The 24,376-nt window shown below is 37.5% G+C and overlaps 1 protein-coding gene across 1 annotated transcript in view; it reads right to left on the minus strand.

Moving 5' to 3' along the window:
* UTRN (utrophin) overlaps positions 1 to 24,376 on the minus strand; it is a 359,787-nt gene that overhangs the window by 239,032 nt on the left and 96,379 nt on the right. The window contains exons 28-40 of the mRNA XM_026666216.2: positions 23,161 to 23,295; positions 21,439 to 21,588; positions 20,300 to 20,461; positions 19,792 to 19,920; positions 18,329 to 18,502; positions 16,041 to 16,196; positions 14,858 to 15,028; positions 12,723 to 12,902; positions 10,171 to 10,299; positions 9,836 to 10,006; positions 8,883 to 9,038; positions 7,851 to 7,988; positions 6,624 to 6,776 (exon numbers count right to left, since the gene is read on the minus strand). Of these exons, the coding sequence (XP_026522001.2) occupies positions 6,624 to 6,776; positions 7,851 to 7,988; positions 8,883 to 9,038; positions 9,836 to 10,006; positions 10,171 to 10,299; positions 12,723 to 12,902; positions 14,858 to 15,028; positions 16,041 to 16,196; positions 18,329 to 18,502; positions 19,792 to 19,920; positions 20,300 to 20,461; positions 21,439 to 21,588; positions 23,161 to 23,295 (2,004 nt within the window). The remainder of the gene's footprint in view (positions 1 to 6,623; positions 6,777 to 7,850; positions 7,989 to 8,882; positions 9,039 to 9,835; positions 10,007 to 10,170; positions 10,300 to 12,722; positions 12,903 to 14,857; positions 15,029 to 16,040; positions 16,197 to 18,328; positions 18,503 to 19,791; positions 19,921 to 20,299; positions 20,462 to 21,438; positions 21,589 to 23,160; positions 23,296 to 24,376) is intronic.

Below are 24,376 nucleotides of genomic sequence, written 5' to 3' on the forward strand. Positions count from 1 at the left end.
TGATTGCTGCACTGCTCCGCTCGGACTTGCACTCAGACTCTCCAGTGCACTGGGCTCAATGGGGTGGACCTGCATGGCTGGTACCTAGAACGCGGCCATGGCAGTGCTTTGGAGAAGCAAAGTTGGAGGCCGATAATTTTCTCTGCAAAAAGCCTACAGCCTCGTCTTTTTTTTTGGTGTGGGTAGGTGGGGGGTAAGGCTGTAGCACACGCTGTGCTTGAATTTCCCAGCCCTTAATTTTCCACAAAAGTGGGAGGGGAGGAAGTCCCACCTGCGGCCCCTTTGTTGGACCCAGAAGCCTTGCCTGATGGCTTTTTTGGGCAATGAGGGACTAGAGACTGGCTGGGAAGAACCCTCGTACTGACACAACGCTGCCGGGCTCTTGGAAGGGTGTGTGTGTGTGTATGTGTTTCAGGTGGGTGCTTGGAAGCATGTCTGTGTCTGTGTGTGTTTCAGGTGGGTGCTTGGAAGCCTGTGTGTGTGTCTGTGTGTTTGTTTCAGGTGGATCTCCTCTCCTAGCTTTATTTTCCCAGCCCTTAACTTTCCCCAAAAGTGGGAGGGGAGGAAGTCCCTCTCGCGGCCCCTTTGTTGGACCCAGAAGCCTTGCCTGCCCAGAGACTGGCCGGGAAGAACCCTCATAATGAGCGATGCTACTGGGCGCTTGAAAGCATGTGTGTGTGTGGGGGGTTCTTGTTGTTTCAGGGGGTGCTTGGAAGCCTGTGTGTTTTTCAGGTGGGTCTCCTCTCCTAGCTTTAGAAGGAGAGAGGGAAGGAGGAAGGGAAGGGGTAGAAAGAAAGGGAAAGAGAGAGAAGGAGGGAAAGAGAGAGAAAGAGAGAAAGAGAAGGGGAGAGAGGGAAAGAGAGGGAGAGAGAAAGAGAGAGGGGGGAGAGAGAAAGACAGAGAGAGAGAGAGAGAGAAGAGAGAAGAAGAAGCATAGACAAAGAAAGACGAGATGGAAGGAAGGGAGAGAAAGAAAGAAAGAGGGAGGGAGGGAGGAGAAAGTGAATGAGATATATGGATGAATGGATGGATGGATAGATACATGGAAGGAGGGAGGGAGGGAGAGACAAAAAAAGAAGAGGAAAGAAGGACACAAACCCTGGCTTCAGAAGATTCTTTGAAACAGCACATCAATCTAGGGCTGGAAGGGTTCTCAGAGGTCATCTTCTAGTCCAAAGGTCTTCAAACTTGGCAAGTTTAAGACTTGTGGACTTCAATTCCCAGAATTCCTGAGCTAACATGACTGGAGGATTCTGGGAGTTGAAGTCCACAAGTCTTAAAGCTGTCAAATTTGAAGACCCCCGTTCTAGTCCAACCTCCTGCTCCAGCAGGAAATCCTTACAGAATCATAGAATAGCACAGTTAGAAGGAACCTTGGACACCATCTAGTCCAACCCCCTGCTCCAACAGGAGATTTTATATCATCTGGAATCTGGATTATTTTGGTGCCTCTAACAGAGAAGAAAATTGGCAGAGGAGTTTACTAGGACAAGGCTGCCATGCAGAGGAAGGCAGAGATAGTCCTTCACTTATTACCACAATTGAGCCAAAATTTTGGTTGCTAAGCAAGAGCATTGTTAAGTGGGTTTCACCACATTTTACTCAATCCATGATATCTCCTGGGTCTAACGGTCATATAACTGGATGGGTGTGGTCAACTTGAGGTCACTCACATCAAGGGGTTCTTATATTTATTGAATAAATAAATATAACAAAAATAGGAGTTAAGTGAGTTTCACCACGTTTTACTCAATCCATGACATTTCCTCGGTCTAACGGTCATGTGCAGGCTAGGGAAGTAAATCTGAAAGCGTGTGCAACATTCTAATGTACAGAAGTTATAGTTAAACGTGTGGCAGAAAGTGGACTATGGGTGTTTTTCCAAATGCAGTGCAGTTGAATGTGTATAGTTTTAGAAGAGCTCTGTGTGTGGTTGTGTGTATACATACACATACAGTATATATAGTAGATAATGTATCTTTTTGTATGCCTATACACACACTATACTATGTAATATGTATGTACACATATGGCATATATACATAGGATTAAATAGTGTATTTTGGATGTTCAGTAGGAGTAAATAAATGGAGAGGGAAATAGTATCTCTTTGAGGCGAGGAGAGGCCAGGCAAGGCACCCCTTGACGTGAGTGAGGTCAAGTTGGCCACGCCCACCCAGTCACATGACCACCAAGCCACGCCCGCCCAGTCACATGACCAACAAGCCACGCCCACAGAACCAGTAGTAAAAAAAATTGAATCCCACCACTGGTTCACATATACTTCAACTTAACAGATGAATTCTTTACATTTCTGTAAGTGTAAAGAACATTCCCTGGTCTTCGTGGAATGGAAATCAGGATAGTGCTCAGGTGTTATCTGATTCATTATTTTTGTACTTGTAACTTTTGAATAGCAAAGTATATTCGATGCCCACTTTGTGTAATTGATCTTGAAATCAATGAAGAATGGAGGCAACCTTCTCTTACCCTTCCATTAAGTAATTCTTAATATTTATCCTAAGAAAGGAGGGTTTAATATTTCACTTGCTGCTGCTCTATAGGATCTGTGGAGTGATGCACTCTGCCAAAAATGTTGTCAGAGGCCAGATAAAAGTGGATAGTTCTTGGAAGATTTTTTTTCTGTGCACCAATAAATACTACATCTCAATATACAGATCCCTTTATTCTTTTGGAGAGGATTTAATGCAATCCTACTTTTTTTTCGTAGGAACTAATCACTCTAGTATTTAGAACAATATCCAGAAAGACATGAATGGACAGCAGATAACAATTTGTTTTGTGTTAAAGATAACAGATAGATCTAACTGATATAAGAGTTGTAAAATGGGGTTCCTTTAGCCATGGGTGAGGGGGAGGAAGGGAAAAGTAACAAAACATGCCTATCCCATAGTAACAAAACCTATGTAACAAAATATATACTGTGATGAAATGACATAAATCTCGTAATTTTAATACTTGCAGTTGATATCAAGATGCAAGTACAAAATGTTGGGGTTGCATTGTTATGTTTGATTTTTCAACATGATTTTTAAATGAAACTTGGTGGGTCTTCTCCATTTGCCAGCTGTGTTGATTTCAATTCCCAGAATTTTCATCAGTCGGTACGCTGGTTAACATATTCTGAAAGTTGAAGTCAACACATCTGAATGATGCTCCTAAGTTGGGTAGACACCCATTATGCAAATTCCTCAAGACCAATTACTTTTTTAACCATCCTAGCTTACATTATGTGGGAGTTTGTTATAGAGTTTTCTAGGGTTTTAGTATGACCATCTGTACAGAAACACTAACACCAAAGGAAGAAACATTCGGTATATGATCAGTAGATCAAAATTACTCTTCCCAAGCTTCTATCAGCCTTGTGGAAAGAAAAGGCATATAGCTACTGCCAAGCTGACCATTATTATTCTATATTACACAGAACTCATTTTGAGATTTGAACATTCCTTTATCTCATCCTCAATTGGTTTTAGATTTACAAGTTACAGAAGAGTCGTAAAGAGATTGATTAATTTAATTATGAAGCTCCATAACCAGTAATGCAAAAGGATTTGACAGATTGCCTAATACACAAGTCTGTCCAAAAAATTACTTACTGCTCCACAAGTCTCATTATATAAATAAACATAAAACAAATCCTATGGCAGACTAAGAATCTGAAAAAAGTGGATCCATTAGAAACAGAAAATGAAAAGTCATTGTATATAGGTTTGAATTATTGAAAGAGTTTCTTAAATTAGCTATTAACATCCTCTCAGTAGGCAAGAATCTCTCTCCTAAATCACTATTACAATCAATCATATTTTCAAAAATGTCTGACTCATTGGTATAAAATCCAAACAAAAACTAGTACAGGTAGTCCTCAACTTCTGACCACAATTGAGCCCAAAATTTTTGTTGCTAAGCGAGTGTCAACTCATAAAACATTTTGTATACACGTTTTATAGTTGACAACAAAAAGAAGGGGTTTCAAAGACAGCTATGTGGAATCGAAAGTACATTCCATTCATATTTTATTCAAAGACTGATTAGATGACTGAAGCTTCTGTTGTGAAAAAATCTAATTGGAGAGCATGATTGATGATGCTTGGCTATGGAGGGGGGGGGCAGGGGGAAGCAGGATTAAGGGTGACAGTGAATTACGTATTTCAGAGTTGGCTACATCTAGGTAAATGCCGGATATAGAATGTTAACTTCAAATAAATCTTTTTTAGTTTTGGGAGTGTGTCTCGAGGCTCATGATTTAATTGGAGTAACTGCCAGAATCCTGACAGCAAGACATTTGTTAAGTGAGTTTTGCTCAATTTTACAACTTTTCTTGCCACAGTTGTTAAGTGAATCATTGCTTAAGTTAGTAACACGGTTGTTAAATGAATCTCCATTGACTTTGCTTGTCAGAAGGTCAGCAAAGGGGATCACATGATCCAAGGACACTACAACCATCATAAATATGAGTCAGTTGCCAAGCATCTGAATTTTAATCATGTGACCATGGGAATGCTACAAGCGTTGTAAGTATGAAAAAAGGTCACAATGTCATTGTAACTTCAAATGATTACTAAATGAACTATTGTAAATCGAGGATTACCTGTATAAATATTGTCATTTCAGGTATTAATTAGAACTAAGGTTTAGCAAGCTTCTCAGTTAAGCAAGGAACCAGCCAAAAGTTACCACTTTTCTCACTGGATTTTATACCAATGAGTCAGAAATATTTGAAAAATATTATTGATTGTAATAGATTATGTAATATGTAATAGATTGTAATAATTATGAGAGAGATTCCTAACTTACTGAGAGGATGTTGAGAGCCAATTTAAGAAGTTTTTTCAATAATTCAAAAACATATATGTTAGGAATGAGAGTCACCTAACAGTTGGGTTGGAAATATATAAACCAGGATAGTAATTAAATACTGTATCTTTAAGAGAATGCTATATGTGTGATTGGCTGAGGTTTCTCCAACGGCCATAAGATGGAGCCAGAAACCTGGTTTCTTTCTCCTTGCATTTCCTGTTTTGCCCTATTTGCCTGATCGTCTTCTACTTGGATTGCTGTGAGTTTTTGCAACCGTTAGCAAACTCTGTGTACTGAACTTTGTTTATGATACTTGACTTCATTTTTGGATTATCCCTGGACTGATACTAACTACTTTAACTGTGTATTATTTGGACTGTTTGTTGGACTTTGTTTATCTGTTTACTAGAAGTAAAACCTACGTTTTACTATTCAGTGTATCTGTATGCTGGTTGTGTATTATTCAACACCACTCTCACTATCTTTCCCTGAGTGCACTCATTCTCCTAATGGGGAATGCCTCAACAATATACAATGACTTTCCATTTTCTATAGTTATAATTAGTTGGGAGTATTCTTTGAACATATGAAGAATACGGATGAAGATTTGATCCAATTCGTTGAAGTTGTGGGAATCAATGGCTATAAGCCTTGATGCCTCTGAAGGTCATTGCTGGGGGATTAGTCAGCTTCCTTATAAGATTTATTGGCCACTGGGAGAAGAGTCAAATGTCCAATCTAGTGTAGCACTTCCTAGGTTTTTATATTCTTATGTTTAGTTAAAGATGAGCTTTAGAAAATATCCATAATCCACTCTTACTTCATATTGTAGGCCAATGTATTTCATATTCATGGAGGATACAAAATCAATGTAGTTAAGTGCAAGAATTGTTCAATTAGACAGTGATTTTGAGGTCACTGTAATGTGTTCCTATGACTTCTAAGCCCAATTTAAAGTATTACTTATTACTTATAAGCTATACAGCATAGTACCAGGTTGTATCAGTCACAGTTTTGATTTGCATAGTTAACACTGTCTAGTTCATCCTGGAAAGGCTGCTAAAAGTCACTTCTTCATTCAAGGTACATAAGATTTGAAGAAAAGTGGTGGAATAAGTTTAAATTAGTTCCCCAGAGTAAATTAATTATTGGGAGGGGGGACAATATTATCTTTAACAGAATTAAAATCATTAGTTTTGAACAAATTATTACATTTCGAACAACACAAGCCAAGTGATCCTTATGCAACTTAAACATGACAGAGTTCAACAGTCATACTTGAGGGCAGCTTGTCAAAAAATAAGTTGAGATTCAACCTATGTGGAAGCACAGGTTTGGAAACACTGGCTGGACAGCAGGAACTATTAAGATCAAAAACTATTGATACCAGATAACAGACAGTCAGAGTTGGAAGGGACCTTGCAGGTCATCTAGTCCAACCCCCCCAAGCAGGAGACCCTACACCATTTCTGACAAATGGCAGTCCAATCTCTTCTTGAAAGTCTCAAGTGATGGTGCTCCCACAACTTCCATTGGGCAAGCTGTTCCATTGGCTGATTGTTCTCACTGTCAGAAAGTTTCTCCTTATTTCCAGGTTAAATCTCTCCTTGTTCAGTTTCCATCCATTATTCCTTGTCTGGCCTTTGGGTGCTTTAGAAAATAGCTTGACCCCTTTCTCCCTGTGGCAGCCCCTCAAATATTGGAACACTGCTATCATGTCTCCCCTGGTCCTTCTCTTCGCTAGACTAGCCATGCCCAGTTCCTGTTACATAAATGAGTGGTTTATATTCAAAATAATTTACCTTTGTTTTCTCTCTCTCTTCTGCTTCTTGAAGTCCAGAAAGGCTTGTATCTGTTTCACTAAGCCACTGCAAGTGACTCTCTGCTTCCATTTCATATGGAGTAAATGAAGGTGAAAGTTCTAATACCTGCCTCCTTTGTAATGACCGAAGCTCCTACAACCCAAAAAGAAAGGTTATAAAATTAATATTTAAGGTTCTATAAGATGGGGGTGGGGAACTATGGCCCTTTTATGACTTGTGGACTTTGACTTCCAGAATTCCTGAGTCAGCCATGCTGGCTCAGGAATTCTGGGAGTTTTAAGTCCACAAGTCATAAAAGGGCCATAGTTCCCCACCTCTGGTCTAAGAGAAGAACCTTTTCTGTCCTAGCCCTTGCCCTTTGGAACATCTTGCCACCAGAGATGAGATCTACCCGCAACCTTCTGGAAGTGCCTTAAGACCTGGATCTGCTGGATGATTTGGGGCCCCAATAAGAGAGGCTCCAGTTTGGAGATGGTTGGTACAGTGACATAAAAACACCATTTCCATTTTGCTCAAGCCTTTTGTTTTTAGTCTATATTTAATACTTGTAATGTTTAAATCATCTTATATTTAAAATTCTTCTTAAGTTTATATTTTTACTGCATTATAAGCTGCCTGAGTCATAGAGATATTGAGATGGATAGCATATAAATTTAATACAGGCAGTCCTCGACTTACAACAGTTCGTTTAGTGACTGTTCAAAGTTACCATGGCACTGAAAAAAAGTGACTTATGACCATTTTTCACACTGCAACACCCCCATGGTCATATGATCAAAATTCAGACGCTCGGCAATTGGTTCATATTGATGACATTTGCAGTGTCCTGGGGTCATGTGGGTTTTGCTACCCACTGACAAGCAAAGTCAATGGGAAAATCAGATTGACTGAACAACGGTGCTACTAATTTAACAAGTGCAGTGATTCCCTTCATACAGGTGGCAAGAAAAGTTGCAAAGGGGGGCAAAACTCCCTTAATAAATTTCTCACTTAGCGACATAAATTTTGGGCTCAATTATGTTTACAAGTCAGGGGCTACCTGTAAATAAATAATGATAGTAGAGAAGAAAAGGCAAAAAGGTGGATTCTATATGTCTCAGCGACAAGAGTGAAATTTTTCAGGTGTGTATAAGGCTTCTGTGGGAAGAAAGAAGTCACCACGAAAACATTATAGATCTACTGCACAGCAAGGCTACTTTCACTGACCTTTGCACTGCTTTGCTTGGTCTGGAGGAGGAGGAGCTGCAAACGAATTTTTTCTCTCCGGTTATCTTCCATGAGCTGCTGTAACAAATGCTCACCTTTTTGCAGAACTTCCTCAATTTGAGCTCTTTCTTCATCCAGCTACAATTTTAGAAAGAAGGACATATTTTCAGGACTACTTGGGGCAACTAGCTTTTGTTACTCCCAAGGAGTAAGGCTATACAGAGAAACATGTATAGCATGGTTGTGCATGCTTAAACACTATTCGGAAAAAGTGCAGCAGGCCTCTCTGCTATTCACACTGTGCACAAAGTGAAAAATAAAAAGGTATCAATCCCATAAAGAAATCACCTTTCTTTGGGTTGGCACCAATAACAGAGAGGTGTTCTGTTGCATGAGTTTGGAAGTACTTTCTCAGAATCCTTTTTTGAAGAATGCAGAACTCCAATTATAATAGTTTTATCCTCCATACAGAATCAGCGAATTCATGTTTTGTTGTGAATTCATTAGGAGGTCATTGTAATTACTGGCTTTGCAATATTTAGTTGTACGGCAACGCAAAACGAACAGTCTTCAACCAAGACACCAAGCATTAAAATAATAATCAGTGTTCTGTATCTATATTTATATCTCCTCCAAACAAATTTCCTTTGTTGCAGAAGTAAGCCGGGGCTATGATACAGCAACAGCAGCTGGGGGAAAATCACTGTTGAATATCTCCTACAATGCCTAGGAGCATCCAAATGCATGATTTCAAATATGACACAACTATACATTTTATCATAATCAAACAAGACAAATCCCTTGCACATGTAGAACTGAATGTACAGGAAGACCACAACGGTGAAACAGCTGATACAAGAAAGATCAATATCTATTGCATGCAACAAGTGAATTATAAACTCGTCAATAAACCTTTAGGTCACAGGATTTCAGATTTTAAAAAAAATCATGTCTGGGAATTAAAAGGGGGAGGGAAGAAAGAAAAGGTAAGGATGAGTATGATAGCTTTGTTTTAACATGAAATTCTCCAACCTTTTCATCATCTTCTTTTGATTCCATGTGCTTTTCCACTATGTTCAGCATTTCCTTTATCTCACATTCAAATTTATCAAGGTCTTTAGAAGCCACTGCAATTCCACAGAGCTCCTGCTTAGCAAACCTTTTATGAGCATCCTGACTGAACAGCATCTGACACACACAAAAATAGCAAGCATCCTGATCAGTAGTCAATATATTTGTATACATATCACATAACTGGAACAGTATAATTGTAAATGAATAAATAACCTTGTAGAATTTCTCATCCCCAAAACTGACACTAAGAAATTATCTTTTGCAGTTAGCTAGTAGGCTAGTGCAGAAACAGAATTACATGTAAAATAAAATGATTCGGCAAACCCCCCAGAATATATTACTTTATGTGCTTTTCATGACTGAGAAGAGAAAAGAAGTTTTGGACAGCATGTCATTTTAACATTTTAAAAATTAAATAACTATCTTCTTTCTTTTTCTTGTTTTAAAAGTATTGTTGAAGAGATATTGCTGTCCCACTCAAAGTAGGGCAGAACTAATACAAGTAGTCCTTGTTTATAAACTGCTTCATACAATAAATGTTCAGAGTTACAAAAGTTTTGAAAAAAGTAACCAGTGTCCAACTCTTGCATTTATGGCTTTTACATGTCCATAAAGCAAAGGAAAGCTGAAGTATTGTACTCTTTCATTTAGAGACTGTTTCCCCAAACCACGAAACTAGCTTGTCCCAAATGCAGTTGCTAAACAAGGACTATCTGTATACTTTTGTCCTTGTGCAACCATGTGCACAAGGAGATTATCTCCTAAAAATGCAAAAATGCAATGAAATATTAGAAAGCAGTTCCCTTTGACATGCATTTCACAGAACCATTAGAGAAGTAAAAATCAGCAATATAAATGTAAAAATAGGCCAGTATAGATACACTTAGAACCAGGAAGTCTTCTGTACTCACCTTGGCACTTCTGATGTGCTGTGATACTTTTTCAAAGTTCCTATTCAGTTCGGTCAATTTGGGTTCTACAAGCTCATGACATGATACGCCACGACCGCTCATCAGCATAACAGCTTGGTCACGTACATTATCAACTCTGAGACTAACAGCATCCAATTCTGATGTTAGGCGCTGTGAATGGGAAAAAAAAATAGGGTTATTGTTTAGATCACAGTAGGATTAAAAAAGCAAAGGAAGGGAAACAAGACAGAAATTAACCTCAGCACCTGGCAGACTTTCATTTGGATCCAAAATATGTTATTACTGTCTAAGCCATATCAGTAAAATTTTGCTACCTTCACTGTCTCTTCTTTCTTGTTGGCAGGCTTTTTCTCAATTTCATCCAACAGAGCTTCAGCTTGGTACAGCCAAGTGCTTATGTGGGCAACGTTCTCATCAAAAATCTCCAGTTGACTTTGGTGATTCTGTAAATGAAAGATAAAGATGAATCAATGGAAACATACCTTAAATGTCAATAAAATTTAGCTATTTTAATAGAAAACATTCACAGTGGTCTTTCATTTGTTTTTTTCAGCTCCATAATGCCAAGACCTAAGAATAATTTGGTATTTATTTGTTATAATTTTAGTCACTAGATTTGTATCTTGTTTTTTTTTTTCCAAAACTCAAGACGACATATTATACACTGTCTTCGTTCCAGAGAATTTCTTTACAACAAAAGTTCCAATACTGTTCCCACACATGCACCAGGGGTGAAATTCAACCACCTCGCACCACCTCAGAAGTGGTAGTAGTGACAATTTGAATTGGTTGGCCCCACCCGCGCCCACCCGCCTTCTTCCTTTTAGAGACTGAGTCCCACCAAGCCATGCCCACAGAGCCGATAGGAAAAAAAATTGAATTTCACCTGACATGCACACACATGTGCACACACATGGAGATGGAGATGGAGAGATAAAAATTATATATAGATTTGAATTTAGATATATAGATGGAGATGGAGATGGAGAGGAGAGAGAGTGAGAGGAAGAGAGAGGGAAGGGGAGGAGGAGAGAAAGGGAGATAGTGGCCACATCTTGCATTTAGGGCACTTGGTAACCAGCTTGTATTTACAGCTATTTGTAGTAACCTGCTGTCACATGATTGTAATTTTCAGTATTTTTTGCCGGTTTCCAGCTATCAAAAAAGGTGGAAAATTGGGCACAGTCACTTGGTGACTCTTGACTGCCTGAACTTACCACCATAATTTCAGGCTCAATTATGGTCATAAGCTAAGGCCTACCTATAAGATAAAGACAATGAAGTGAGAGGCCCATTCAGAGTTGCAAGACAGATGGTAGTCCTTCAAGGTAGAACAAACCTGAACATCTAACTCATGCATACTAAAAAGACTTTGACTATAGGATTACAGTTGTAAAATCTTGCTCCCCTGAATGTCCCTCTCTTCTCCCTGCCCTGAACGGCCAAGTCAGAAACGCTTTCTCAAATTCCCTTCCAGCTCCAGGCTCAGATTTCTCTTATTTTGACCATTACCTTGGCTGCAGTTCTTCATCCTCTTCTTCAAGATTATTCTCAGAGCCCATTACATCCATTTCTGTTTTTTTAAGTTTTGTAAAAGCAATTGTTATTATGATTATTGCACTGATAATGGGTACGGTTTATTTAAATTAACTTCAAAGAATATTTCCATGAGTTCTCTTTTGCAATAATTATTTTTAAAGTATTTATTCTTGGGCTAAAGCTTCAAATAAAAGATTTTGATTCTTCCTGGTCATGAAGAAGCAACTCTATCAAATTGTTCAATATATTTTACTATTTCTTGAACAGCTGTCAAACTTCATCATCTGATACACTTTTCCATTTAACAGGTCAGCCTAAATACTCTCTAGACATATTGTCCTAGCTGGCCTAGTCATGGGACATTCCAATTTAACATATCTTGGAGGCATTCAATTGAATAAGCATGTTCTCTCCTTAAAGGAAACTTGCCATTTGTAAACATTTCCTACTTCAACAGTAATAAGACCATCATCAATGCATATTACTCTATCCAAAGCCATACAGATAATTAACTGAAGAGCATCCAGAAGCTCCAGTTGGTGCAAAATGCAGCAGCCCGCATGGTTTTGTGCAGACCCCGCTGTGCACATGTGTCACCTCTCCTGCAGGAGCTGCATTGGTTGCCGATTTGCTTCCGGGTGCAATTCAAGGTGCTGGTTGTCACCTTTAAAGCCCTTCATGGCTTGGGTCCGGGTTATCTGAAGAAACATCTCTTGCCAATCACATCTTCCCAACCCATTAGAGCGAGGAAGCAGGGAATGTTGCAGGTCCCAACCCTGAGGGAGATACACCTGGTGGGACCCAGAAGAAGGGCCTTCCCTGTGGTGGCTTCCTCTCTCTGGAATATCATTCCCCCAGAGATTAGAATGGCCACCACTCTAGGACTCTTCCGAAAGGCACTGAAGACCTAGTTTTGCCAGTGGGCCTGGGGAACCCAGAGAGGGATGGAACCCATCAAATGGCTAGTGTGATCTGCTGTCGTCGGGGCAGATAACAGATAATCAGAGTTGGAAGGGACCTTGTAGGTCATCTAGTCCACCCCATGCCCAAGCAGGAGACCCTACACCATTTCTGACAGGGGTGGGGGGGAGTTGGGTTTTTTGGAGGAGGGGTTGTTTTTTGTTTTGTTTTTTGTTTTCCCAAATTTTGTTCTATTGTACTTTACTAATTTATTTGATTCTTTTTTTAGTTTTTATTGGTTTTTTTATTTTTATTTTGTTTTGAATATGGTTTTTACATTGTGTAAGCCGCCACGAGTCACCACGGCGAATAGGCAGCAATATAAATTAAATAAATAAATAAAATAATTCTACAAGTTTTTACTTACCAGAAGTGTATTGCACCAATCTTCGGTCCAGGTCCGGACTCTACTCCATCCTGCATTAAGAACACAGAGTTTTTCCTCCAGCGGAGTTTCACTTCCATCCACTAAGGCCTGCAGTGCAGCACTGCTTTCTGTTACACTGTTCAAATCTACTTTCTTCCTCTCCAATTCTCTCAGCACATTCTGGAAGGTAATTGGGACCATTAACAGAACAGAATAAAATTCCTCACGGTGACAGAACCCAACATTTTATTATTGGTTTGGTTTCTAGCTTGATCAGTTTTCCCAATGAATGGCATATCCCTGCAATGATATATGATACTGAAAGGAATCCAAATATATGATATGATATATAATACCTAAAGGAATCCAAAGCAAGAGATCTTCTAAAATTCAGGAAGTCATAGAATAGAAAATTTTCAAAGAAATGTTAGTCTCAGTAACTGGTAAGGTTATGTTTTAAATGCTCTATTTTTTGTTTCAATTACATTCTGTAACTGACTTTGCAAAATCTATTATGACATGTCAGATCGATGCAAATTGCAGTTATTATGCAATCTGATAATAAAGTAACTTTATTCCACAAAGCTTTTTTTTTTGCAAATTTGGGGAACTACATATCTTTCAAGGGGAAACATTAAGATTGCTTTTGGGGGAATATATTTTTCATAAATTGGAAAAAAAAATGTTTAAATATTTTTACTATACTTTAAATGATCTTACAGCAGTTTAAGTAGCTGTTTACTAATAAATCAGTCTCACTTTCTTAAATGGTTCTTATTTTAACAGAGAAACATGTATGCAATGAGTAATCTAATGCAATAGTAAAGTATAATTTTAGCCTTACAAATGTTTTGCTCATATAGATTTTCGCTTCCCCCTCTGTTATTTAGGATGTAAAAATTCTGGACCTAGTTAACAGCAAAATAAACGTCCAGCAAGTTATGATTTGAAACTATCACTTTCCTGTAAACCAAGATCACACTAACACTGTTTTGAAGACAAAATAAGTATTCCACAGAATATAACGTCTGTCATATTTGAATAACATGGACAGCTATGGTTTGTTGCTTAAGCATCATCTGAGATTTCCAATGCCAATCCAAAAAAAGAGGAAGAGTTACACAAACCTCAAAAAATGTTTTAAAATATAAAATCTACATTTAATTCTAGAGTTCTCTTCAAGAATCTCCAAGCTTTTTCTCACATGCATATTTTTTATGGTAGGATATACACTTTTCTTCATGATAGAATTCACTTTATAGGAATAACATGCAGAATTATTCCTACAATTTCCTATTTCAGTGGGAAGCCACATGGTGCCCTTTTTCACTTTAGATTATATATTCATGCATGTTCTTTGTTCAGAATAAATAATACACAGAAATTATATTGTTTCGTTTTCAACATTAGTCCCAGGCCCACAAACCTCCTCCTAGCAGGCTAATGACATTTTGCACTCAATTAGTCAAAGAACTGACTAACCATGACATTTTTAAAATAGCAATCAATAATTAAAACAAGCAATTACGTTCAAAAAGCCAACAGCTGCATTACATTAATAGAAAAAGAACTAAGTACAGGGCATTGGATCTGTTAATTTTTTAATTCTGTTGGTAGAATTCATCTGTTTGAAATGGTAAAAGTTTTAAAATATTTACAAATGGCAAACAAATGAGTGAAGTCTGTCAAGTTGAATTCAATATTTAGTGGCCTCTTCTAAAATATTAATATAATAAATGCATTTGAGCAGCATGCATATTACAGAATTGCTTTCTTTAAAAAGAATGCATAGGCATATAATACAATAGCGTCAGAAATTTCCCTATAACAGGAAAGGAGAGGAGAGGAGACTAAATCTCTTGGAGGAAGTCTCTAATTCCTTGCAGTACTCAACGTGACATGTTTGGATGCAATATAGAATATGCTTCCAGATAGATTCCCCCATAAAACCAGAAGAAAAATCCAGGTGGATTAACCTAGATTTGAAATCACTGAATGAACTCCATATCTGCTGGATTCAAATATTTAAGCTAGGTTCCAGGTTAAAAAGGTTGATTTTTGTCCAACAATAAGAACTATAACAACAAGTATCAAAATGAGATGCAAACTAAGAAGGCTAAGGACAGGCTGCTTACCTTAGCCCAAGCAATTTCAGTGTCCAGATCAGAAAGTGTACGTTCTGACGTGGACTTATGCACCAGTTCAGCTTCTGTCACCTCTAACCATTTGGATAAGGAGTGGGAGACTTCATTGAATTTGCATGAGAGTTGCAATGCCTGTTCTAGATCTTGTTTTCCTTCTGTCACCTGTTGTTTTGTTTTTTTTAAAAAAGTATATAAAAAGAATGAGCATCGAGAACAAACAATTAAGAAAACTTACTTGATCAATATTATGTGTGGGTCACACAGTGAGCAGATGTTTGGATGGGACTGGCATTTTTATTTACCTATCAAGTCCTTCCCAAGGACCCTGCATAGACAGATGTTGCTGTTTAATGGTATTAATGATATCTTCATATCAGAGGTGGCATTCAGCAGGTTCTGACCAGTTCTAGAGAACCCGTAGCAGAAATTTTGAGTAGTTCAGAGAACCAGCAAATACCATCTCTGACTGGAGATTTTACAGTATCCTTCCCCTGCCATGCCCACCAAGCCACACCCATAGACTGGTAGTAAAAAAATTTGAATCCCACCACTGCTTCATATGATGTAAGCTGTTCCAAATAAAACTGTTATTTGCAATTGACTGGTGGGGATTTTGTCAAACTAACGGTTTTCAAGCAGTGTTCCAGATTTTTGGAATTGCAGCTAAAGCACCTTTTAAATTTAGTATTATTCCACAACCTCTATTTTGGCTATGGTTACTTGCCTCTAAAAAGAATTTGTCCTCATCAGTCAACTACATCTATGAAGGAAAATGGATAAGGAAAAGGCATTCAATGACAATTCTACAAGATAGATGGGCTCATGAAGGAAAATATGATCTGTCAAGAAACCACCTCTTAGATCATTTATTTTATTTTCCAAAAATAAGTGTATGTTGCTTTTTTTCTTTTTATCAAATCTCAAAACAGTTACCCTGGATAAGCCTGGACTATATTTCTCATCAACCATGACTACAGGATAATAGTATTGATGTGGAAATTCACATATTTTCATCTCTGGTTTAAACCATTATAGATTCTCACTACAGATTTAACTTGTTAATAGTAAATCATCCAAAACCAGTCGGGTTCACATAATATTTAATGAAATGCTTGAAATTCACCTCAAGTGGATTTTACACAGTGAAACAAAACTGTACATAGGAAAGACTAACCTGCGCTCCCAAATCATTATAAAGGAATTTCAGTGCTGTCAGTTGTTCATCCATGCTTTTGGGGTTGTCTGTCTGCTGTTTCTGTACAATCTGCCTCCCTGTTTTGATCACTGTCTCCACTTCAAGCTTTACTTCACTCAGGGTCTTATAGAGTTTCTAGAATCAGGACACCATATAGTTTTATTATATGATATTAAAGTACAATATTTCAGCTTCCAGATTTAATTTTACTTTTCAATAACCATCAGAATTGAACCACATTATCATCTTTATGCATACCAAATCCCCATTCCATGGTGCCCAGTTTGCTACAGTTAAGGACAAATATTAACTATAACTAGATTCAAATTAGTCAGTAACCCAATTCTGAGCAATGGTTTCTATTTAGAAAATAAATAACAAAAATTCCCCCAACATCATAGCAAACAGAAGTTACCATGAAGAATCAATGGGAGATCATATGGCAGCTTAGAACAAAAGAGAAGAGTTAAGAGGGAAAATAACACCCAAGTTCCCAGCATGTTCAAAGGCTGGTAATGATGTCTGAATATAGCCCAAGTACAATGGAAATAACTCCATGATTAAAAAAAACACTTCACCTTGCTAAGACTTTGCTCATTTTTAATCTGACTTAGACTGATCGCACTTTAATGGGAGATTTCATATTTGCAGTACAGATGTTTTAGATGAGGGAATAGACCAGGAACTCATCAAAGTTATAGATGACAGGAATAGCCATCAGCCCAGAAGATAGGATCAAGATCCAGATGGATCTCAACAGACTTGAACACTGGGCCCTATCTAACAAAATGAAATTCAATGGAAAGAAAAGTAAGGTTTTACATTTAGACAAGAAAAACAAAACATACAGGTGCAGATCAGGTGAAACTTGGCTCACTAACAGTAACTGTGAGAGGGACATTGGAGTCCTAGTGGAAAATCACTTAAATAAGAACCATGAGTGTACTCCAGCTGCCAAAAAACCCAATGCAATCCTAGGCTGCATTAACAGAGGGATAGAATCAAGATCATGTGAAGTGTTAGTACTGCACTATAAGGCCTTGATAAGACATACTTGGAACACTGCATCCAATTTTGGTCACTGCAATATAAAAAAGATCTTGAGGCTCTGGAAAGAGTGCAGAGAAAAGCAACAAAGATGTTTAGGGAGCTGGAGGCTAAAACATATGAACAACAGTTGCAGGAATTGAATATAACTAGACTAGTGAAAAGAAAGACTAGAAGTAACGTAATATCAGTGGTTCCAGTACTTATTTGAGGAAATGCCACAAAGAAGAGGGGAGTCAACCTATTTTCCAAAGCATAAGAAGGCAAGACAAGAAGCAACTGATGGAAACTAACTAAGGACAGATGCAACACAGAACTAAGGAGAAAGGTCCTGAAAGTGAGAACAATCAACCAATGGAACAGCTTGCCTTCAGAAGTTGTGGGTGCTTTATCACTGGAGCCTTTTAAACAGAGACTGGACAGCCATTTGTCTGAAGTTGTATAAGGTCTCCTATTTGAGCAGGGGGTTGGACTAGAATACCTCCAAGATCCCTTTGAACTCTGTTATTCTATTATTCTGTTTCCACACAGGTCTGAAAATAAATCATGCCTAAAATATTGGCTAAATGAGCGTGTTAGTCTTTTATATTGATGAGTAAGGTAAAGGTTCCCCTCGCACATGCATGCTGGTCGTTTCTGGCTCTAGGGGGCAGTGCTCATCTCTGTTACAAAACCGAAGAGCCGGTGCTGTCCAAAGACATCTCCATGGTCATGTGGCTGGCATGACAAAACACCGAAGGCGCACAGAACACTGTTACCTTCCCACCAAAGTGGTCCCTATTTTTCTACTTGCATTTTTACATGCTTTTGAACTGCTAGGTTGGCAGAAGCTGGGACAAGTAACAGGAGCTCACTCTGTTAGGTGGTGCTAGGGACTCGAACTGCCGAATTGCCAACCTTTCTGATCAACAAGCTCAGCATCTTAGCCAATGAGCCACTGGGTCCCTTATACTGATGAGATTCTATATCAAATGTAGCTCCAATTGCTATTAAATTGGAGAATAAAATCATGCTCTTAGAACATATACTACTCTGATAATACGAGTGAAAACCATTCTTTTATCTCAAGGCGCAAAATCTCTTCCTTTCATTCATGTTTTCTACCACTGCTGTGAATGTCAACTGTCGAGCTACTGGAAAGTTCACTGCCATGGAGGTAAAGAAGCAAACAAAGTTTCATAGAGAGAAATTAGGAAAATTTAGTCATAGCATTATATTACCATGCACTTATCAAAGTGAAACTGAATGATATCCGGATCAATATCCTTCACATCCAAGATATGGAGTTCAACTTTTACACTATCCAGAACTCGTTTACAATCCAGCATACGCTGCTCAAAATTTGCTGGTTTCTGGAACAGCTGATACTTCGTAGATACTTCCCGGAGCTTTCTCTGTTTATGTAAGAAAGCAAAAATTTGACACATTTGCACCCTTAGAATGAAAAATCTTTCCACTAACTGTTCTTATTTATATCTTACTCTTCTAGTTCAGTATTTCTTTCTTTTTTATATATCATTATGGATTTCCTCTCCTTATAACCATATTTCCCTCTTTTTTAACTTACAGAATAATTTATCTCTAAATCTGAGATCTTATCTTTTCCACTTAAACATGACAAAATCAACTTTTCAAAAACAAGATAAAAAACCATAGAGAAGTTTTGTCTAGGACTATGTTTGGGGAATTTCAAAGGTACAGTGTGTACTCCGTTTCCAAATTTTCTTCACTTCTGTCAATCCCAAAGGGCAAAACCAGACATGGAACACCATGAACTAATCAGTTCTCCCTCTAGCTACCTAATCAGAGAATTCACAAAATGGGATTTAAACACCATCTCATGTCCTGAATTTATAATACTTCCCAGAATATCAAAAATCTTCTTGCTTGAAAGGATTCCTCATCTCTAATTAGTACTGTATTTTTTTTTCTTCTTCTACCTTTCAAAATCAATGCTGTCAAGTTTGCCACTTAATTCCTTATCAACTCCAAACTCAACCCTTCTATCCTGGTTTCTATTTGCTATGCTCCACTGCATCTTTCTCACTGTTCACTTTATTGTGAAATGCCTCTGTCTAGACTCCACTCCTCATAATCTCTGTTTTGAAACAACCACTTTCTCTTTCCCTCTCTTTAGGGGATTTATTGGGCACTTCTACTTAGTTTTCTATAGTCATTAAGGAGTGCTTCTGATAAGCCAGCCAAATGCCATAATCTTAGTATTATCTATTCCTCAAATATTTACTCTACCTATTTGCAATGCTAATATCCATCCTGTTCAACAGATATAGATTCTTCAAGTCCACCCCCCACTCTTTTCATATAAAATATTGGAAAAAGGATGTCAATAATTATTAAAATGTTTAACAATTGCCCAAAGATATAAGAAAAGTGTATTATAGCATATTTCACAAATAAGAGCTTTCAGAAGTATGTAAAAGTATTAGCCTACTTTTTCAAATATATGCCTATAGGAGTTGAAAAGTCTGGAGAAAATGAAAGTATAAAAGAACAGAAGTGACAAATAAATTAAACTTTATAGTACGTAAAATTATCACAGTTTCTATTGACAACACTGCATTTGAAATTAATACAACAACTCTGCAAACACTGGGAAATTAATTAGCAGTGTGGGGAAAACCTTGATTCACATTCAGGTCTTTGATTCCTTTGAAATGTTTACCTGCAAGACATCCAAATGAGTCCCACCACGGGGAGATCGACACTCTGGTGAAGGTGGCATTAAAGAATAGACATTCTTTCTAAGCTCTTCCAAAGTGGACTCATGAGCAGCAATCTCAGCTTGGATTTTCTGCCATTCATTATAGAAAATGGAGAAAAAAGGACATAGCAGATATCAATCTGTCTATCCAATAAATCATACAACTAAAATGTATTATAAAGAGTATAACATCCACTTTACTCAATGCTGATTTCAGGGATAGACTGCTTATTTCACAATCAAGAGATTACTGAAGATTTTCTAGTGCAAGACACCATCAGCATCTCTTCATAGAGCACATATTCCCTTAATTATCTTACAACTCAAAAACCATGTTACAAAGTATTTTTTAAGGTAAGGTAAGGTAAGAAAAGGAAAGGAAAGGGGAAAGGGCAAGAGAAAGAGAAAGGGTAAGTAAGAAAGGAAAGGAAAGGTGAAGGGGAAAAGGGAAAGGGAAAGGAAGAAATACCTGTGCCTCTTGAGGCATTTGGAAGGCATCTATTCTATTGGTCAAATAGGATGTTAGCTGCCTATCCAAATCTTTCAAGCTTTCCTGAAGAACCTGCAACATGTGCTCAGTTTCTCGCATCATCTGAAGTTGTTGCTCCAAAGAAATCTGTTTACTGACTGCCTAAGGGGAGACAAAGAAATATTTTGCATGAAAACTTTTGAACTGTATATAAACCTAAATATAAATACAAAAATAGTAAATCGGAACTGCTTACACTATGCTGTTATTTTCTGATTGTCAACAATGCAGTGAAATATTACTATCTTGTGGTCAAGGGATTCTTGCTGAAAGGCACATAATTCAGAGATTCCTAGCATGTCAACTTAAGTCAGAATCACTGACTTTAGCATTCACATTTGTTATCAAAACTTATGGAAGTTTCCAGAGGACATATTAATATCATTGAAATCATGATGGAATCCATCAATCCTCATAGACAACAACAGTTTCTAAATGACTATCAGTTCAGCTCTTTGTCCCTTGCAAGATCCTCTGTCCTGTATTTTTCAAGGCCAAAAAGGAGTTCTCATTCCAAGGTAGCGAGTAAACTTTTAAAACTACTATGGCTTTACTCCGTATTCTGTAATCTGAACCGTATAAATCTGCACATTATACTTCAATCCTTTTTAAAATATAAAATCAGATGTCCAGTCATTTTACAAATTTATGTGGGATGGATCTTTGTTGGTAGAGATCATTTGCATCGTTTATAGCAATCATGATTTAAATTTGCATTTCTAAATTGTTATTTTTTCCCTTTTTGTTTGAGGAATGTAACCCCATGACTTGGCATCATAATTCTGTTTCTCACCTACACAAAAATGTAGGATCTACTAAGCTGAATCTGGATCTGTTCAAGAATTCACTCAGCCATCCAATTTATGGTGTAGGTCGGGCAGTTGTCAAACTTCTGACCGACCATAATGCAAGATATAGGTAGTGTTGCCATAATTATGCACATCTGACCTTACTATAGGGTAGTCCTTACTTCTATAAGCTAGTGAAGAGCACCTTTAAGCATCATTCAAAACTGTACATTGTGGGTGCTGACAGCAGTAAAAACAAATGTTTCATTCCATCAAAGTTACATATCATACCACATGACTTAATTCCTCATAACGGGCATTGAAAACTTCCAACTTTTCACTGATGATTTCATCAAGGATGCCTCCATCTATCAGTGTTTGACCAAGCTCCCGAATTTGAGTCCGATTGTCAGCTGGATGGCGCAGAATAGATTCCAGTGACTAATGAGAAAATAATTAAACCAAAATGTAGGCACTTATTTTCTAACATACTGAATGCAGCACTCTTGACATTTTAAAACTGGAAAAAATATCATTCAGAAAAAGCATAAATTTACAGTGTCTGAGGACTCACATTGCCATTAAGAAAACAATGAAACATATGGCATCTTATCACTCTAAAATAGTTATGGAAATTACAGACAAATATATCAGAACAGTGGGACCCATAAAAAAACTCAAGAATTCTACCAAAACAAAAAGAGCAAGAGGAAATAAAATTAGTAAATGACAGCAGAATCAGTGCAATGTAAACCCAAACTTGAAAAAAATATTAGTTTTTTTTTAATGTCTTCAGACAATAAAAAGGAAGGAAGACAGCATCACCAAAGGGAATGAATTCTATAGCAGAAAGTGGTGGTGTTTGTAAAATCTCCATGTACGACGGAAGCAGACATGGGGCCTCTTCTAGTCAGGGTTACCAGTACTAGACTGTAAAAATCCAGAAGACCATTAGATGGCAGCACAAAGAACTTTATATATCTCTTTGCTGCCATCTAGCAGCAGTAAATTTTGGCATTCCCAATCCCATATTTCTGCCTGAGCTGATCATAATAGATATGAAGGGTCAAAGAGCAAATGCAGCCTCAAATTTCCTGCACATGGAACATTTAGGAAAAACTGTCACTCTGAAGTAACTACAGACATATACTAGAAAACTTTCAGTTAACTGTGGATAATCAACAGTTGCCTGGCTAATATATTCTAACTACAGTTTTTGAAAGATCTATGTAGAACATATTGCCATAGCCTACTCTAAATGCCAGTGAACTACTGAACAATAGAAGCCAAGTTTATTTTATATGCATTATGTGCCAGTCAAAGCAAGTTAAAAGAATTCCAATTAGTCAATATAATCACCAAGATTTAAAATGTCCTTAGAAAACTTTTGTCTCAAAACAAAAGTTACTGTATCATTAATTCTTCTTTTTTATTCATGTACTTCGCTGTCATGTTTCAAAGAATAAGGAAAGTAGTTCGCAGAACAAAAGTTGGAATATTTTGCAAGATCACCGTTTGTTATATAGCAGATCAATAAAGGTTTCTGGTTTACCTTTCTTGTTAACAACACTGAAGCCAAAAATACCAATGTTTCAAAATATGTTTAGACACCCAGAAGTGTCTACTAAGAGTGGGAGGGTAAAAAAAAGAAAAAGAAAAGATGGCAGGCATCAAACACACATTCAAAAAAAGAGGGGAGTCTACATAGGGATGCTGCATCTGATATTTTGCACTTTTTTGATCTTTGATCAAAGATCAGAGACTGCAGACACCCGGATTTCTTTTAGCTCAAATAAGATTTTTTTTTTCATATTGATGCATCTTGAATGAAAGCAACCAACCCCACCCCCCTCCCTTCAACAAGTCTGAGTTCTGTCCACTTCTACAATTACTTAAATATTATGCAAAATGAGGAATTTTCATTGTATTTAAATATAGGAGGGGGGGAAATCTTCAGTTAAAAAAATCCCAAACTCATTTGCATAAACTATTTTTACAGACTATCCTTTGTACCTCAAGGGCTTCACTGACAGCATCTATTTTCTCTGGCAAGTGTTCAGTTGTTTTCATTTTCTCTTCCAAAGTATTCAGCCAGGCTGCTTCTAGGTCCAGATAGTGTAGCAGTTCAATCCAACAAGACCATACTTCCTGAAGGGAAAGAATATATGAAAGAAGAAAAGGCTCATTCTATTTCAGAGGCTGGTTCTTCTCAGTCACGTGATAAATTTTGTTTCTTAAGCTTTATGTAGATTTTCCAGAGTATATTATTCATCAACAGTAACGATTTCTAAAACTACTCCAGATAATTTACCAGTTATTGCCTAACAATGAGACTTTCAATTCACTCAGCCTCAGCGTTCTCACTGGCTCAACTCACTTACTGTATCTCCAATGCCAATTCCAGATGTTTGCACTATATACAATATCAAAACAATGGGACAGTATATTACAATGGGTATAACTTAGATGCCACATGAAAAAAAAATATTTGAAGACAATAGCCAGTAATAGTTTCCTAACTCAACAGACAAAAATGTATTACACATATGTAATATGTATTACACATTGCTTACACATATTCTATACTTCTTTATCTGAATCATTAATATAGAATTTTCTAATTCACCATCTTGTGGTGAATTAGAAAAATCACTGGCAGATAGGAAAGCACTCCAGCGGGTTAATGTCATTGCCCAGAAGATTATTGGTTGCCCTCTCCCCTCTTTGGAAGAGCTTTATAGCTCCCGCTGTCTTAAGAAAGTTCAAAACATTATCAAAGATCCATCTCATACTGGGAACCCCTTTTTTTGAACAATTACCATCTGGCAGATGGTACAGAATAATAAAAACAAGGACAAATAGGCTGAAAAACAGCTTCTATCCCAGGGCAGTAGTTCTTTTAAATTTTGCTGTATAGTGCAGTGTTGGTGTGGTGTCGGTGGTTTCTGGTTCAATGTGTGAAGGGTAAAGGATGTGTGCTTGTGTTTATTTTCATGGTCATGGTCATGATGTGCACTGAAGATGGTGTTTGGTTTTGTTGTACGAGGTGCAATGACAATAAAGTAAAGTAAAGTAAACTAAACTAAACTAAACTAAACATGACCCAAAATTGATTCGGATCACATTCTAAAGTTTGTTCCAAAGCTAGTAATGTATTTGCCCAATGTGACTATTGACTAAAATAGAAAACTGAGTTTAAGAACTTGACTTTAACCTGATTTACAGCTAC

The sequence above is a fragment of the Notechis scutatus genome, chromosome 1, assembly GCF_049901735.1.
Source record: "Notechis scutatus isolate UNSWTSFEM ecotype Mainland chromosome 1, rNotScu1.2, whole genome shotgun sequence".
Classification (NCBI taxonomy): Eukaryota; Metazoa; Chordata; class Lepidosauria; order Squamata; family Elapidae; genus Notechis; species Notechis scutatus.